General features: G+C 35.2%; 1 protein-coding gene across 1 annotated transcript in view; it reads right to left on the reverse strand.

Moving 5' to 3' along the window:
- The window catches only part of CDK19 (cyclin-dependent kinase 19), a 128351-nt gene that overhangs the window by 37444 nt on the left and 76170 nt on the right, over nt 1–14737 (reverse strand). Inside the window, exons 3-4 of the mRNA XM_004673765.2 lie at nt 5582–5692; nt 4220–4360 (exon numbers count right to left, since the gene is read on the reverse strand). Coding sequence (XP_004673822.1) covers nt 4220–4360; nt 5582–5692 — 252 coding nt within the window. The remainder of the gene's footprint in view (nt 1–4219; nt 4361–5581; nt 5693–14737) is intronic.

Here is a 14737-nt window from a genome sequence, read left to right on the forward strand (position 1 = left end):
AACCATTCAAAACTCAAGTTAAATTTTGGGATAGGAGCTCCATAAATATTTTTGAGAAAGTGGCTAGGGTCTGAGCCCTTGAGCATTCATTCCGAATCTTCATTCAATAAAAATCCAGAATGTCTCACATGGTAGGTACTAAGATGTAAAGTAAAAAAGAACTAGCTTAACTTAAGAGTTCAGTTTATGCCATTGATCCAGTAGCACTATTCCAGAGCTAAGGAAAGTCATAAATCCATTTAACAATGCTATCACTTAGCTGGCATTTCTCTACCTTTGCTGAAGAAAAATGTGCAAATTGCCAGATGCTTTGCTAAAACTCAAGTAAAAATTATGAGCATAAACAATATGCCAACACTAAGAATACAAAAATTACTGAGATATGATCCTTGCTCTCAAGAAGCCCATAATTTTGAAAAAGAGATAAACCATATCTTGGCACTCTTCCAACCTACCAGAATAGTAATCCCATAAAAATGAGTCATCCTATATTTCATGGTCTTACTCTTAGCTACATCCTGCTGTAAAATTAAAATACATCTTTTCTCCCTGGGTGTTTACAAGTTCCAAATATTTATAGACTTCTGTCTCAACTTTACTGTCTCTTAGCCAAGATGAATGTATTCAGCTCTTTTTCTCCTTTCATTTTAAAGTTATTCCTCAATATAAGTAATCTTTTTTAGTAACTTTATTTATATTCTCTATTTCTGTATTAAATTCCAGGATCAAAATGACATAATTAAAATACTGTTGCAGATACAAAACCAATCACAATAAAAAGGGACACCAACCACTTTGATGAGACAATGCTTCTGAGTGTTAAGTCTTTTTAAAATAGTGGCTTCTATTTACTTTTTAAATCTCGCAGGTTATTACATTGTAAAATTCATGTTTACTCTAACACCTTTAATTGTATGGATTTTCCAGTTTTCTCACATCAAATGGAAATTTAGAGATGGTATGTATTCTAAAAGAGTTGTGACTACCAAATAGCATAAAGCTAGATTCCTTACAGCAAGAGGAAATGAAGCATTTAAAAAAAAACAACTACTCATTTACTAGAACTGCTGTTCTACACTTAGGCTCACCAAGAAAACAGTAATTTTTCAAATGAATCCATCATGCTCCTTTTAACACTATATTCATATCTGATACATTTTATATTTCTGTATCTACTACAGAACAGATCTACAGTGTAAATACATGGTTTTAAATCTACTCCTGAAAATATTTTGACAAAGCTATTACAATACAGTTTAGAAATCAAGGCTCATGATCGGTGAAAATAACTGAGTAGATTACTACTGGTTTAAAGTTTCAAATCTTTAAGTTAATCATTGAGGAGCAGAGGCATTTGATGAATGTGTGGATAAAATGTAAACAAGTGCGGTTGAGATCAGTTTCACATTCCCTTTTATTTCTCCTTTCACATTTCCACATTGTGTTCATGCTATTGATGAGGCAATAATAATCAGTGCGACTTCTTTAGTGAAATAAACTTACTATATTTTCGGTAAAAAAAATTTATATTTGTTGCTCACAAACTTTTCAAATTTAAAAACAAACACATGCTCTGCCCAGACATATAGGGCCTTTTTCATTCAGGTTCCAACCCATAATTCATGAAACTACTCTAATCCAGCATATCCATATTTGAGCCAAGCAGATCTACATATCTTTTGGGGATAATTCAAATACTTTCTCACCTCAAATTTTGTACATCCAAGCCAACTTAGGTTGCCCTCATATCTTCAATCTCTATATAAATTCTCCTCACTTCGCAAAACTGAGTTATAATGATACCTTCCTAAAGTATTCACTTATTTCCCTTCCCAAAACCTCTTGTAACCTTGAAAAATCTTACTTTGTGACTCTCCTCACATAGTGATGACCCTGTACTCTCGTATATCTACCTTACAGTTAATTGTTTGTATATATGTCATCTAATTATATGTCATTTTCCCCCCTCAGACTAAACTCCTATGGTCTTTGATGTAGTTATTTTTTTCTTTTAAGATTTATTTGCGCATACAGAACTGGGGTACAGGCCAAAGGCTCAAGGGTGGCGAGAGGCTTCACCAGAGACAGAGTGGGGAGCAGAACAGGCAGATCTATGAAGTACACTGCTGAGGGAAGCAGCGGGTGGGTCAGGAGAGGTCTGCCACGCCATATGGGTCAGCTCCAGGACTGGGGTTCAAACTTGTACTGAAGCAGCTATGGCTCACTCGCAGTGTTGTGTCCTAAGCCACCAGGGCGGGCCTATGATATAAAGATTTTTTAAATGTCTTTGCAGTCCTGAAAGATAGGTTATATTTGAATACGTAGAGATGCAGTAAGGGGCTTTAGCAAAGGAGAAATAAAGGCCACCGAGACAGGAAGTCTCGGGAGAATGCAGGGACCAATCAATCGTCCAATAGTACAATATAAATGAAAGAAAACAGATATAGAGAAAAATGTTAAAGGCTGTATCTGATAAGACTTTGGAAACCAAGTAAGGAACTTTAAGCTTTAGACTATTTTCTCAATGGAGAAATTATTCATGTTCTTCAGCAGAAGTTGAGCAACTACTCATAAGATGTAGACTGGAAAGGAAAGTTATTGTTGACAGGAAGACAAGAGGCTAATACCATTACAAAAGAAAGAGATAAAGACCTGAACTAAGAATAAGGCCCTACGAATGGAAATAGATGACTAGAAGAGATCATTTTAAAGGTAAAAATTGACAGAATTTGGCAGTTCTGGGGACAGAATACAAAGGAGAATCTTTCAGGGGTAAAAGAAGTTTCTAGGCTAGAAGGAAAGTGGTGTCATAATCAAAATAGAGAACACGTAAACAGCAGCAGCATATTTGGATAGGAGAAAACTGAGTACTGTTCATACTGAGCTTTAGTACCTGTGGAAGTGTCAGCAATAAAACCATACACAAACACAAAAATGTGTTAGCCTATGCTATTTAGGACAATGTATATACAATTTTTTTTTAAAGGAGCAGTGTTAAAATACATTAACCCTCAATGAGATTCTGATCAATGATTCAAATGTGATAGTGATTTCAAAAATACTAACTCAGACTGGTTACATTGAGAGAGATAACAAATTAAAATAAAAAACCATTTGTGAAGTAGGTTTGAATCCAGAACAACTTCACATACCCAACACACATTTTTACATGTGCTGATTCATGGTTAATGGCAAACTGGATAGATGGGAGTCTTTGAGAAGTTTACAGTTTAAAATTATAGGGTAAAAAGCTTCTGTTGAAATGGTAAATACATCCTTCTGGTCACTGTCACTTAGCCCCAATTTAACTTTAATGCCACAGCAAGAGATGGTAGTCAATCAGGTGAGTAGTCCAGACTGACAAGGTAGCAAGAGGTACTAACTGGATCTCCTTGTACATTCATTCATTCCTTTATATAACAAGTATTTCTCTTCAATGATTAAAACTGAGGTGATCTAAATTTATCCCTACCACAACCCTAGAATCTCTAAAACTCTAGGAAATAAACCGTCATGAAATTTTTTTTGTTCTGGTGGTCAAGGCAAGCGGGGATGTGAGCAAAATAAAGCTTTCAATTACAAGCTCACAGGTATTACAGTTATTCAGTACCCAATATTCTTAAAGAACCAAAAAAAAAAAAAATCACATCAGCATGAACTAAAATAGCAACAATGTGAACATGAATAAACACCATACAGTCTAACATTAATAAATGTGGCTGAATAAAAAAGTAAAAACAAACTTCTGAGTTACAGCTAACTTGCTACATAAGAATTTTCTACCCATTAGATCTACTGTTAATACAAATAACATTTTACTGATTAAATGCAATGCCATTTACTTCAGTTCAGCTATTAAGGGGAAAAAAAAGGAGAACTCAGCCTTTATTGATATTTTTATTAATGATGAACATTAATATGAAGAACAAAATGGATCAAAAGATACTTGTTTTACATATGACTATCCCATTAAGATTATGCCAATCATTTTTTGAAAACCACAGTAATAGTATAGTTAAGCATAAATATAATGGAAAAACATATACCAAATGTTAATAATTCTCTTGATTATAGACTTGAGAGACTTATTTCCTTCTTTCTTTACTTATGTGTATTTACAAATTTTTCTATAATCTCTCTCATAATGTACCAAGAAGAAAAGCTATTTTTTTAAAAGAAGGAAAAAGCACATTGATCAATTTAGAAGAAACAGACTTACCAGATCTCTGTGAAGCACCCAATTCGCATGGAGGTAATGGATACCATCAAGAATCTGGTAAAGCAATGATTTAACCATAGATCTTGGCAACTGCATGGGCTTCTTATTTGCCTTTGATGCACGGTGAAACTTAATAATATGCTAAAATTAAAAATATAAAACATACTGTATTAACATAGCTTTGCTAATTTTTAATAAAAAACAATCAAGGCAATACATTCTCTGCATTTTAAAATGACTAATTAAAGGTGAATAATTGCACAAAAAAAATTTGAATCAGGTCAAAATAGGATCTACTTTAGGGGTGAAAGTAACCATGTTAATGTGTATACAATGACTAGATTTACCAAAACCAGTAAGATTTTCATTGAATAGGACCAAAAGGTAAAGAGGGTTGATAGACTATAAAAATGCTACTACTTTTATTTTAATGACAGAATGAATGATAAAAACAAGGAAAAGGGAACTACAAATTTTTACTATGAAAAGTTAGTACTTGGTGTGTTTGGGTAACACCACTATGTATGTATTTAAATTACTGGAAATGTACCTGCCCTTCATACCTCTCCCCCATTCTCTATCCCATCCCTGTCCAAAACATGCCAAAATGGGTACTGAATATCCATTAAAAAAGAATAGATAAAAAGGACAGTGGAAGTTTTATAAATTTATATAACAACAAAATCTGAAAGTTCCTTCAAGACCTATGAGTCTATTAAAGTTATTCAAAACATATTTGTAATTTATAATGAGTATGACCCACACTGGGTTAAATAAAAATTTAATTATGAAAAATTACAACTTACTGACAGTTTGAATTTTTTCACTTTCAATAGCTCCTCAGATAAAATGTTTAAACCCTATGGTCCTAACTTTTAATGGCTGGAATTGTAATTTTTTGGCTGCTTTATACAATGATCAAACATTCTTAATATCCATAACCATACATGTATTTCTGTTTTAATGGCACTAATTTTAAATAGTAAAATGCTGTAAGAAACTGACCTTAGTTTAGGAAGAGAATCTATTCACAAGTATATAAATGGTTAAATCTATACCCCAAAAAGAAGTCATTTTCACTACATATATTAGTAAAGTTGCCATTAACTACTAGCACAAAATTACACTCTCCCACACATTAACATTTTATGAAGTGAAATTTCTGAATATCACAAATGCAATCTCTTCAGTAGAGTCAAATGTTAATGTTTATGGTCCAAATCTTTTAAATCAGCATTTATTGTACTGATTTTGAACTATGGTCAACCAAGCAAGTTTTCCTTTCTATGAATTCAGCAACTTGTAGTGCATACAATTTCTCTGTGCCTGTATAAAATAAAAATTAAGTGAGTTGGGACTTACCCACAAATCATGTTCTGCATAATCAAACAGCAACCACACCTTCCTGTCACTGTGAGAAAGGAACACCTTCTGTAATGCGATCACATTGGGGTGCTTCAATTCTCGCAAAAGCTGAATGCAAGAAGAGAGGAGACACTATTTTATTAGCAAAGAATAGGGGGATGATGAATTTCCTTATAACATCAAAATAAAAATTTTGAAATTTAGACAAAAGGAAAAAAAATACACCACTATTCAGGTAAGTGCTCAACATCTTTAAAATCCTTTTTCTATGTGTATGTATGTGAGTTTTTAAAATGAGATCCTGTTGTATCCCAATAAAAAATTTTAAGACTTCCCATTAAAAAATAAAATTTAGGCCCTCCCTGGTGGCGCAGCGGGTTAAATAAAGCATTGCACTAAAGAAGCTTAAGCCAATTCCACAAGAGCTAGATCCCCGGCCTGCCCTGCCTGGGAGGAGATACACAGGGCGTGGCAGACCTCTCCTGACCCGCCCACTGCTCCCCTCAGCAGTGTACTTCGTTGATCTGCCTGTTCTGCTCCCCGCTCTGTTTCTGGTGAATCCTCTCACCCTCCGCAAATCTGGCTTGTACCCCAGTTCTGCATGAATAGATAAATAAATCTTTAAAAATAAATAAATAAATAAAATAAAAATAAAATTTAAAAATAAATAAAATGAAATTACTTAAAATAATAAAATAGAAATGGTAATCAAAGGTATCATGTCATTAAATAATTACATAAATTTTGATATGTGCCATTTTTTTTTTTACTAAAGCAAAAGTTTCCTGGAGGCAGAAATTATGTATTAATCCTGTTAATACCCAGTATATCTAGTATATTGCTCAAGCAATATTTGAAAAAGGAGTAAAGGTATTTGACAATCACTACACTTATCAATGCCTAGATCTGTGACTGAGGATTTTTAGAAGAGCACTAAGTCTAATGGAATGACTCTCAGACCCACTTATAAAAACTAGAGTGAATAAAATAAAAGGTCCTGTAAATAAAGAAAGAGAGCAGGACTTCACAACTTAGGGGCTTCAAGTTGAACTCTGACAAGAAAAAGAAAAGACGGTACATATATCAGCAAATGAAAACTTAACATTGACACATAATAAGAAGTTACTTGATAAATATTTAGCAACAATAACATTAGCTGTTCAAGGTGAACGTGTTAAAAAATGCCAGCCTTATGCTGTCCTTAACTAGAGTTTAGATTTAATAGACAGAAAAACATATTCACTTTGATAAATATTTGGAGTATCTTTTTAAATGTAAAGCTTTGTGTAGGGTACAAAAAGGGAAAGGGAACAAAACTTCTATCGTCTACTTTTTATGTGTAAATTTAACTACATGTAAATGTTTTTTCTCTTTAATTTTCATAACAACCCAATGATGCGCCGCGTATCTGAGTTTCAGTGTAATACAAGCAATTTTACCAGAGTCAAACTGCTAAAAAGAGAAGAGATTTGGGTTTAAATAGACCTGCCTGATTCCAAAGTTCATGCTTTATCACTATGACTGAAGTCCTTGTCTTCAATCCCCACAATGTACTGGGGAAATAGATATACAAATAGATCGATGAAGCAGAGAAAAACAAGTCTCTCTACCCATTCTAATAAGTTTAAGTAAGTAAAGCACACCCTGAGTGCCTATGCTGGAATTATGTAAAAGCCATCTTACTCCACCTCTGGAATGTTTATAGAATATAGAATGCCTACTTCTTTGCTTTCAATGACAGATTTCCTACTTCCTGAATTCTCTCATTCTGGCTCTGTATCTCAGCATGTAAGCTTCACCTAGACCTTGACAACCTTGCTAGGAAGTATCTGTCAGTTATATTTTGGACATGATTCCCAGCTACAGCTCTCTGGGTTGCCCCGCCAAGTACATGTCCAATATATCCCAGACACCACAGCTGAGAAGCAAGAGCTAGGATAGTCTGGTTGGGCTTCCCTGAGTTAGCTTTCTACTTTCCAGCCAGCCTAAACATTTTATCTATAGTTCCTTTTGGACACAGGTGGGGATAGTAATGACCAGGGAAGACATTATAGTCCTACTCTCTTGATAGAGGTGATGGGATACTCATCAGCTGCTACCAAGCTATCAGCTACTATAACCTACTGTAACTGGTCCCACTGCCTAAGAAAAAAATTTTTAAGATTTATTTATCTATGTGTATAGAATTGGGGTACAAGCCAGGTGCAGGGGTGGTTAGAGGCTTCACCAGAGACAGCGTGGGGGGCAGAACAGGCAGATCAATGAAGTACACTGCTGAGGGGAGCAGCCAGTGATCAGGAGAGGTCTGCCACGCCATGTGGGTCACCTCTGGGGCCAAGAATTGAACTTGCACTGAAGCGGCTGTGGCTAGCTTGCAGTGCTGCGTCCCAACACATTGGGCCACCAGGGAGGGCCTGCCTAAGAAATATTAAGCAGCACTGATTCTTGCTTCAGATGCAAATATTAAACATAATCTAATTGATGGTGGAATAAGAGAAAGTGGCAATCTGGAGAAATGTACAGCTGTCTCCATTTTCTTGCTTTTGAAAGCTGTAGGCACCCCAACTTGGTAGAGTACAGTATGGACAAGGACCCCACTTGCCATAGGCAGCCTTCAAACACTTTCACTGGTAAGGGCTTGTCCCTAGACAAGATAACTTTTCTTCCTCTATTTTTGGCTCCTCGGAATGCATGATCTTAGTGAGTTTGCCTAAAGCTTCTACCCAAAAACATGTCTTCTTCATTGCCTTTAGTGAAAGAAAGGTCAAATTCACTTCATCTAAACCAGGCTCTTGAAACAGCAAGCAGTGCCAGAGATCTCTGATTGCTGTCCCCACTTCTGGGAGAGAGAATATTACATGTGGCAATATTTAACCAATTACCTCTTAAAAATTGTTTTCTGAGACTAAAAACTGATCTTCACCTTTTATGCCCTCCACTCCAGCTGTTTCTCTGCCAGTTCAGTAAATCCATCATTCTAGTTTGCCAGGCAAAAATATCTCAAATATATCATCTCAGTAAGTCTTCCCTGATACTTTCATTTATAATTATATCCATCCTTCTGCACTATCAAACACACTAAAGTTCTATATTCTATGATTCTAAAGAGGTCAGAAGACTAAACATTTTCAAGTAACTCCAGTTAAGGAAAAAAAAAAACACTACATTTCAATGCGGGGGGGGGGAGTGCATCATCAAAGGCACATTCTATCAGATTACTTGATTCTGATTCTGTAAGAATCAGAAAGCTGTTTTATAACTCTGTACATTACAAGTAAATAATAGCTGCTGAATGTTCATGTTTATACTTTTGTTACTATATACGAATAGGTTTAAATACTACTAAGCCACCCATCAGCCCTGATGTGTTAGGAAATATTTAACATATATATCATATTATTTTTCTGGGGTGGGGGAACTGAATCCAAAAATGCTTCATTTAAAAACATGGACTTAGATATTATATATTTACTTTATCCTATTTATTATTGCCTGTCTCTCCCTATTAACATTTAAGCTCAGTGAAGGCAAAACTTTATTGGTTTTATATCCCAGTGCTTAAAATGAGATCTAGTATTTGGTAAGTACTCAGTAAAATTACCTAGTTCTTACAAAATAAAACAGTAAATAGCTTGTGATATTATAAAGCTTTTCTATCCTTTCAAAAGGTGTTTTGAATAACTTGTTTTCTTTGTAAATTGAACAAACTATGTCTAAAATAGTTTTTCTAGGAACACCAACTTTCCACAAGCTTTACTTATTTTAATCTTAAAGAAGAAGATTTCCTGGGCCCTCCCTGGTGTGCAACAGGTTAAGACACAGCACTACAAGCTGGCCACAGCCACTTCAGTGCGAGTTCAATCCCCAGCCCGAGGTGACCCACATGGTGCAGCAGACCTCTCCTGTCTCACCCACTGCTCCCCTCAGCAATGTACTTCGTCAGTCGGCCTGTCTGCTACCCACTCTGTCTCTGGTGAATCCTCTCACTGCCCCTGCACCCCAGTTCTGTATGCATAAATAAATAAATCTTTAAAAAAAAAAGTTGATGAAAGCATTTATCTTCATTATTTGGAGGTATATTCAGAAAAAAATCTGTTCCCCCCCCCAAAAAAAGAGTTCCCTTAACTAACTAGTTTACTAAATTTATAAGAGTGCTGACCTGATGTTAATCAGAAACATAGTTCTTATAGCTCAGGGTGAGGAATTTAACCTGTGGTACTCTTAAAGCGAAAGGGATATTTTCAGGGTGTTTTCTGAAAGAACTGTGATTATAACAAATGCTACAGAATCCTAAAGAAAGTGATAATAGGAACAAGTGAAAAGAAACCAATATAGAGACTGATCCAAATCACTACATCTTAAGAGGCTAGTTTAATAATAAAATTTTAGGCCCTAAACAAAGGCCACACAGAAGTATATTCTTTAGTTCTATTTACTGAAGCAAAAAAAAATTAACTTCACTACCACAGCTAACTAAAGAAACAGATGAAGAAAAACATTAAACACAAATGTCCAATAATAAAAAAATTGACAAACAAATTACAGCATGTCATATTTTGCAATTTCAAATACATATGCTAAATTTTTAAATACACAAGACCATATGCTATAAATACACACCATGTACAGCACCAAAAATGTATACTAAATGATGTAATATTGTAATTTAAAAGAAAACAAAATATAAAGTATATTTATAAAATAGGGAATATGCCAGTATAGTTATCTTTGGGGAGTGGGATTATGTGAGATTTTTCTGCTTACAAGTTTTATACAATGAACATTACAACTATAATTTAAAAAACACACTCCAAAAGACAATTTTCTCGCAATCATACTGCACATTTCTTAGTGGTTTATCTGAGACATAGTGAAAGAGGATAGTCATAATTGAACCTTCCTTAGTTCTTGGCAGTATCAGGTTTTACAAACAGACTTTAATCTCTTGTTACACAAATATTTGTTCAAGTTGACATCGTACAACTACAAATACACTTTCATCACAACCAAAGAGTAGTTTAGTGTAACATGTTTTCCTGTGAAAATCTGACACTAAATGATAAAGTCTCTTGTGCCAAATACTCAGGACTAATGTGATCCCAAAGAAGCCAAATGCAGAACATGCAGTGGACACGCCAAAGTTTTTATCTTATCCCCTTTAAAGGACATTTAAGTGACTACTTTTCACAATCTTATACATGTAAATTATGACTGTCTAAAATGACAAATCTAATTTTTTTCCTCCAAAGCCCTCTTCAGGATATAGACTGAATTTGGGGATCCTTGTGCTAGACTAACAATGACAAAATCCATTTACTTTTAATCCACATATCTTTTTTCCCCTTTCTCCCTCCCCCCCCCCAAATTTCTGTTCTCTTAAGTCTCTTATGCCCGCATAAGAGATTCCAGATTCCTTTTTCAGAGCATCTGAATGGAAAGGGTCCTGTTATGCTTCAATAACTCTATTATCTCAAATTAATACAAAAGTCTATTTGTAATAATTAGCTTGTTTGACCACAGATCTTTCCCCTTGATGAGAATGGCTCTGATGTAAAAGCAGGATTGTATTTTTTTTAAATGGATGTCCCTTCCTCCCAGCTCACTCTCTCCCCCCAAAATGAAGATAAAAGTTTTTTCAATGCAAATTTTAGCTCAGCATCCCTATATTGAAATTTAAGAATTAGCAGGACACTTTCTCACCTGTGATAGGCCTTTGGGAAGCTGGTCTTTAAGAGCACAGAGACACATGTTAACCTTCCAGCAGGTGGCACTCATACTCTGAAAAGGGGTCTGTAAATCAGTAACCCGGTCCTGGCTCATGGTGGCCCTAAATTTTTTGCTTTGCTTCACTTTAGTGACAGTGCTTAGGTACATGTATAAGTTTCAAGGAAGTCAAAGCTCCCTATTGCCACCCAGCAGAAATAACAATGAGACCGCATATATATGTCAAGAAGTGGGTTTGGCATTCAGAGAAATGAATTTGAGTGTTGACTTACTAGACGTATAATAAAATAATTGTTTTACCCTCTGAGCCTCACTATGAGCAAAAGCATCGACAAACACTGACACAAGTAAAATGAAAATAGAAACATATACAGCATCAATAAATATTATATGAATGTAAGCCCTTAGCTATATAACCTAATGCTTAGAACATATTAAGTACCTGAACTTGACAAACTAATTATTATTCTTCCAGCCACCGCTATTTACAAGGATGTTGTGAGCCCTAAAGAAGCTAAAATATGCACAGTGCCTAGCAATGCCTAGCATACTCTAAGTTCTTGATTAAAAAAATAAAGCTGTTGTAAATTATAAAAGACTAACCATTCCAGGCAGTCAGATAAGGTAACAGTGATATGCTATGATGGTACCAGAGCAATTCCTTACCAAAGCATCTGAGACACTCTTGCAGTATTTCCCTTTCCATGTCACAACAATTTATTTTGCTTTTCTTTCTGACTTCAAGTACTATATGTACTTGGCCTGAAAGAAAAAGATCTGGAAACAAGCAAGAAATATAACAAACAAGAAATTTGTATCTCCTTGACCATGATAGCATAAATGTTCTTTTCCAAGTATGACTGTCTGAGCATATGAATAGACACTGAAGTATTTATTGAGACCAAACTGCTCAGATCTGTTTTGTGTGTCAAGAGGAGTTCAAAGCCTTTTGGATCAGCCTGTGTTTCCTTTTTCTGCGCAGTCATGTATCTGTCACAGGCGGTGTTGCTCCTAACCACATCCCATGGACCCAGCCCCAGGATCTTATGGTTTCTTCTGGGCTGGACTTCCCATTCTCTACCAGCAACTCTAATATCCGAAACTGTCCAGTCCTTCTACTCCTCAACCCAACAGATAGAAAATGGAAGGCAGATTTCTTCTTTCTAAAAAACTTATTGTTTGATTGTCTTTACAAAAATGAGAAATAATTATTTCAATATTTCACATGAATCTTGTTATAAAATGAAAAAAATCTGTGATCAATTGGGAAGGTAGCTAAGGAGGAGCCGCTGATAGAGGGGCAAAGGTTTGATCATTTCCTCCACCTCCCCTTTTTTTTAAAAAACATTAAGCATTGGCCCTCTCTGGTGGCGCAGCAGGTTAAAGCACTGCACTAAGAAGCTAAAGCCACTTCCGCATGAGTTCGATCCCCACCCTGGAGGTGACCACATGGCGTGGCAGACCTCTCCTGACCCACCCACTGCTCCCCTCAGCAGTGTACTTCGTCAGTCTGCCTGTTCTGCTCCCCACTCTGTCTCTGGTGAATCCGTTCACCCTCCACATCTCCGGCCTGTACCCCAGTTCTGTATGAATTAATAAATAAATCTTTAAAAAAAATTAAGCATTAAGTTGAAACAGTCTCACTGTCTTAAAGTGGGTGCTCGCCCTGGTGAGGCAGCCTTGACAGGTGACTGCACACGTGTCATGCTGCAGTCACATCTTGTCTCCCAACCCTCCCTCTTGATCTGCTGTTCTACTTTCCCCTTATTTTGCTACATCGCTATAGTTTAGCTGGTTTTACTTGAATGATTCATGTTTAGAGTCAGAAAGTCCAAACACCCTTAAAATTTGTATTAACTCCTCCTGCAAACAAATGAAGCAGCAATAAATTAGTATGTAACATACTCCATGTGAGAAAAATGAACATACTACTTATAAATCAATTGCATCCTGAATATAAAGTCTAACAATGAAAAATGAAACATATGCAAATTAAAATAAAGAATTTACAAAGTAAAAACAACTTAGACCTCTCAGGGCCTTTCTGACTCTCTGAGGGATAATCAGAAAAACTTCTTGTTTCCTGGTCTGTGCTGAAAACTCCCCTACTTTTATAATTATCAAAGCTATATTGCTCTGACGTTTTATTCAGTGCATTGGTGATTTCAATAAATAAAGTCCTAACCAATGTTTATGTCTTTGCCACTTCTCCTTTTTCTCTTTGAAGTAAAATTAGGTAAAAATAACTAACTTAAATAACAATTTATTTAGATCTTGGCCTCCAAAATTCTCCCTAGTTCTCTTTTTTAAAATCTATTCTGCATTCTCTTCCTAAATCTCAAATTCTAACCCTAAAAACACTCCTAAACTCTGACCACTCAATTTCTAACTATATAAATCCACGCAAAATCCCTCTGGATCTCAAAACCCACAGGTCCAAAACAACATCGCCTATTTCCTCTATCACCTTTATGTGTCCACTATTCCTGCAATTTTAGGAATAATTCCCAATCATCAAGGTAGGCTAAAAAGCTTATAATCAGTCACTGAAGTGACTGCCAGTCATTCTGAAAGGTGAAACAACCAACAAGTATTAGAAAAATTCCCTTAGAAAGCAAAAACTCTTCCTTCTACCTATAATATCCTCAGCCAGCACCAGCTAGAAGCTGAAAGAGATGAATTCTAGGGGCCTGTTTTTAACTAAAGAAAATGAAAACTGTATATATTAGAAACATGTTACAAAGATATGAGTCAGGTGCAAAACCAGATAGCTTGAGGTTGCACTGAGATAAAAAATATGATTTATTTATTTATAATATAATATAATAATTTATTTATAATATTTATTTTGCTTACTTAATCAAATACTAATTTCAAGTTATTTTCAAACTTACAAAATTCCTTGACCATTCTTATGAAATTCTATATTGAGGTTGATCATATAAGTTGGCTATTTCATCTCTCAAAATGACTGGCATATCAATCATCAAACATCCAACACCAGACACTACAAGGAACTATACCAACATTTACAACTCATAGTTAAGGGTTTTGACTAATTATTAATAATCAAATTACCAGTACTAATAAGTCAATGTATCACCATGCTTTTAGAGAAGGTAAACACTTCTCTAGAAGTATCAAGGCTCAAATAATTTAATCATTTCTAGTTCCTGAAGACTTCACAGGAATTTAAGCAGTAATAATAAGGAAAGCTACTAAATCATGTGACCAAATACAATCCAGAAAAAGCCCACTGCATTATTTCCATTAAAGAGGAAATTGACTTCCTCCCAATTCTAATAATCCTTTACATGCACCATCAGAAAGCAGAGGAAGATTAGTTTCCATGATGAAATAAATTATTCCTTTTATATGAAACACCTACTAAATGTAATCAATAAATCCTAAAAATGTCAACTTTAACTT

The sequence above is a fragment of the Condylura cristata genome, unplaced genomic scaffold (assembly GCF_000260355.1).
Source record: "Condylura cristata isolate star-nosed mole 26May11 unplaced genomic scaffold, ConCri1.0 scaffold00001, whole genome shotgun sequence".
Classification (NCBI taxonomy): Eukaryota; Metazoa; Chordata; class Mammalia; order Eulipotyphla; family Talpidae; genus Condylura; species Condylura cristata.